Source organism: Berghia stephanieae, chromosome 12 (genome assembly GCF_034508935.2).
Source record: "Berghia stephanieae isolate SIO BIC M18660-M18661 chromosome 12, UCSD_Bste_1.3, whole genome shotgun sequence".
Lineage (NCBI taxonomy): Eukaryota > Metazoa > Mollusca > Gastropoda > Nudibranchia > Aeolidiidae > Berghia > Berghia stephanieae.
The window spans coordinates 31,937,016-31,941,360 of record NC_088371.1 but is presented as its reverse complement, the minus strand read 5'-3'; the positions used below and the strand labels follow the sequence as shown (position 1 = coordinate 31,941,360).

At 34.7% G+C, this 4,345-nt stretch overlaps 1 protein-coding gene across 9 annotated transcripts in view; it reads left to right on the top strand.

Moving 5' to 3' along the window:
* Window positions 1-348: 348 nt before the first annotated feature.
* The window catches only part of LOC144958222 (uncharacterized), a 23,263-nt gene continuing 19,266 nt past the window's right edge, over window positions 349-4,345 (top strand). For 2 of the 9 annotated variants that reach the window (XM_078890056.1, XM_078890055.1), the window contains exon 1: window positions 2,354-2,605. Coding sequence is in view for 1 of the 9 variants with exons in the window: in XM_078890048.1 (XP_078746174.1) it covers window positions 364-373 (10 nt within the window). In the remaining 8 variants the exon portion in view is untranslated. Of the gene's footprint in view, window positions 374-1,987; window positions 2,889-4,345 lie in introns of those variants that run through there. The other 7 variants (XM_078890054.1, XM_078890053.1, XM_078890052.1 and 4 more) reach the window with 5 other exon arrangements.

Here is a 4,345-nt window from a genome sequence, read left to right as displayed (position 1 = left end):
AAGACAATTTTTCTCCACTTTTCAAGCTGATTCCAACAATGAGGTTTTCAAATTTATCGCAATTAGATTATTTGTCATTAAAAAAAATACCCAATTGACTGCTCAGGAAATGAATACGTAATCCTTGATGGCTAGCGAGTAGGTTTTAAATTTTGCTTATCCCTAACCCACGCAGACGCACACACACACACACACACACACACACACACACACACAGAGACTGAACACACAGCCGTTTAAATAGGGCCCAAACTTTCAGTTTAGTTACTTCTTCCCTCCCTGGCTACCGTCAAGTAATGTAAACAATCCACCGTCAACCACAGTGATAACAGCTGTCAAGACGGGGTGCACTGGCAATAAATTATGTCTGCAGGTAAATCTCATCGCTTTGAATTTCTCTCAGGCAGAGAGTAGTAGAAATTTCATCAAAATGCTCAATTTTCTCAGCCTGTTGTAGACGCAGCATCTTTTTTATAATTTTCAAACATATATGGATACAAAGACTTTTCCTCTACAAGACGCAATTATTTTTGTTTACATCATTAAATGATAAGTTTGTGTTTTGCTCTTTTGAAAAATCAGAGTTTTTTATGAAATAAATATTAAAATTATAAGTTTAGGAAATATTTAAAAATTCAAAATACCAAACCAACACTTTATACCATCAAGTGTGAGGGATCAGAGAAAAGTAGATAAAATTATCTTTCATATGATATATACTTTATTATGTAGATTCAGGGGTTTAAGAATAGAGGGTGTGGAAAGGAATCTCAATAATTATTTTTGTTACCAACAAAGAGGAGAATATTTCATGATATTTTAGAAACCCAATAATAAAACTAGATAGTGATTATAAGAGACATTTATTTAGTTTGCTTTCATTGAATTTAAGCGGAAATTTTAGATATTTCTTAAATTTACTTATTTAAGTTCTGTTCAGGTTATGGAGAGACACACTGAAGACGGTCATCACACCAGTACAAATGAAATATGTCGAATTTGTTGTGAAAGAGTACAGAGCCGTGCTGAGAGGATTAAAAGACTCTAGACGTTATCAACAATTGTCTATAAATATAAATGAGAAATTCTGACATATTTAAACATTTCAATTTGTGAGAAATGTATCTCACTGGTACATAATTTAGAGAAATGCGATGCATTGGTTCAATGAGAAAACTCTGAACAAGAAACAATACTTAATGAAGTGAATATGATCCTAATCTATCACCAGTGATGTGCTATATGCAGTCTATATGGCACACAAATTAAAAGAGGTGCAAGTCAAGTAGATAAAAAAAAGTAATGGGCATGGATATCTCAAAAATGAAAATTATAAGAACTCTTTAAGATTTTCTTAGTGGTTTTGATTGTCTTTAAATGAATGTCCTTATATTACAATTTTTAATGGAATTCTTATAATTCGTTGATTCTGGGATAAATAAAAGTGAATCACATTTGACTATGTTTCTGGTTTATTAAAAAAATGTCTATTAAGACAATGCTGTGATTGGATTTCAGTTTTACCTTACTCAAAATCCTGACTTTTACGTACAGGTGAATTGATATCTCAAAAACGCCCCAATCTACTGGTATAAAATTTATGTCTACATTCTACAGATATTCAACATCATTTCCATTACTTTTTTTTAAATCTTAAGTGTTGAACATGTTAAAATATTCTCTTAAAAATTTTAATTCACTTAAATTTATGTATCAATTTCATGGGTTATTCCTCTTGCTTTTTAACAACATCATAATAATGATTAAATAATCAATGGAAACTCTGTTAATAAACTGTTTGGTAGTATAAAAATATTTTCGATACACTTAATAACGGCAATACTACATTAGTTTGAAATTCAGAAAAAATCGATCAAAACTGCGAAAAAATTGTCTCCCTCTCTCAGTGTAAAGCTATGACTCATCATCACTAGACTGGCTAGATTTACCTGGCGAACTAAACTGAAAGCAATAAACGCCTGTGAACACACAATGTATGTCTTTCACTTCTGGCCAAAGTTGCCTAATTACAACTGAGACTCGAATGATAACAGCGAGTAGGGTGTCAGATTAAACTTCAGTTTTAAAGGTCTAATTCAATTCACACCGTAATAAATCATAATAATGATCATTCTTGATATATTAGAGCATTAAAATATGTAATTCACATTACTATAAAGATATTTTAAATATATGTATTTTATAATTATTTTAGCGACGATACGAACCCCTTTTAATCGTCGAGCCGAACGATAGGATGCAAGACGACGATAAGTCTGTGTATGTGTGTGTGTGTGTGTGTGTGTGTGTGTTAAGGCTATTGTATTCGTTACACAGGTACCGTGTGTAGTGTGTAGTCAACAATCAAATTTTCGTCTGTCTTGTTTCAACTGGCACGGCATTGGACACAACCGCTTTGTTTTCTCTCGCTTCGTTCAATTTGCTGGATTTTTAAATTTTATATATTTAATTAAATGAAATTGTACTTATCATTGTTGACATTCCGGATTTTAATACTGATATGTTATATATTTAATTAAGTGAAAGTGTGCTTATCATTGTTGACATTCCGGAATTTAATTCGTCATTCTTTGTTTCAACCTAGGTTGGTCACAACCGCTTTTTTCTCTCTCGCTTCATTCAATTTGCTGATATATATTTAATAAGGGGGGTGTTCAGTGGAAGTGTGCTTATCATTGTTGACATTCCGGAATTTAATTCGTCATTCTTTGTTTCAACCTAGGTTGGTCACAACCGCTTTTTCTCTCTCTCGCTTCATTCAATTTGCTGATATATATTTAATAAGGGGGGTGTTCAGTGGAAGTGTGCTTATCATTCCTTATCGGATTATTTATTTATTTATTTATTTATTTATCACCGCATTTAAGGTAAGATAATGCAATCTGCATCATCATCATCATCATCATCATCATCATCATCATCATAATCATCATCATCATCATCATCATCACATATCGTTATCATTATTGTCATCATTATCATCATTTGTCGCTTCCCCAATCTTTTATTATCTCCCAAATATCTTATCTACCCCCTTTCCTCTCCAACATTTTTTTCCTGTTATCAATTTTTTTGTTCACTATAAAATTATCACGACTCCCTTCATTATCTCTTTTCTACTACTACTACTACTACTACTACTACTACTACTACTACTACTACTACTACTACTACTACTATTGCTACTACTACTACTACTACTACTACTACTACTACTACTACTACTACTACTTCTGCTGCTGCTATTACTACTACTACTACTACTACTACTACTACTACTACTACTACTACTACTACTACTACTATGCTACTCTACTATACTACTACTACTACTACTACTACTACTACTACTACTACTACTATTATTATTATTGGTCGTGATGATGATGTGGTGGTGGTGGTGGTTGTAGTAGTAGTAGCGGTAGTGCTAATGATGAGGTGGTGGTGGTGCTTGTTGAAGTAGTGGTAGTGATGATGATGTGGTGGTGGTTGTAGTAGTGGTAGTGATGATGATAATGATGTGGTGGTGGTTGTAGTGGTAGTGATGATGTGGTGGTGGTGGTGGTGGTGGTAGTGGTAGTGATGATGATGATGTGGTGGTTGCAGTGTATTTGTGGTAGTGATGATGATGTGGTGGTGGTTGCAGTGTATTAGTGGTAGTGATGATGATGTGGTGGTGGTGGTTGCAGTCGTTATGGTGGTGGTGGTGGTTGTAGTGGTAGTGATGATGATGTGGTGGTGGTGTAGTAGTAGTGGTAGTGATAATGATGTGGTGGTGGTGGTTGTAGTATATTAGTGATACTGATGATGATGTGGTGGTGGTTGCAGTGTATTTGTGGTAGTGATGATGATGTGGTGGTGGTTGCAGTGTATTAGTGGTAGTGATGATGATGTGGTGGTGGTGGTTGCAGTCGTAATGGTAGTGATGATGGTTGTAGCAGTAGTGGTGATTGGACGGATTGGGGGGGGGGGGGGGGGGTATCCTTGGAACAATTTAACGGACGCTGCCCGGAGCCCGGAGTTTTGGCACCACTGACTACTACTACTGCTGACTAGCTGCTACTACTACTAACTACCTACTTACTACATACTTACTACTACTACTACTCTACTACTTACAACTACTACTACTAACTCACTATACTACTACTAACTACACTACTACTACTTACTACTACACTACTACTCTACTACTAACTACTACTACTACTACTACTACTACTACTACTACTACTATACTATCTAAACTAACTACTACTACTACTACTACTACTACTAACTACTACTACAACTACTACTCACTACTACTACTAACACTACACTA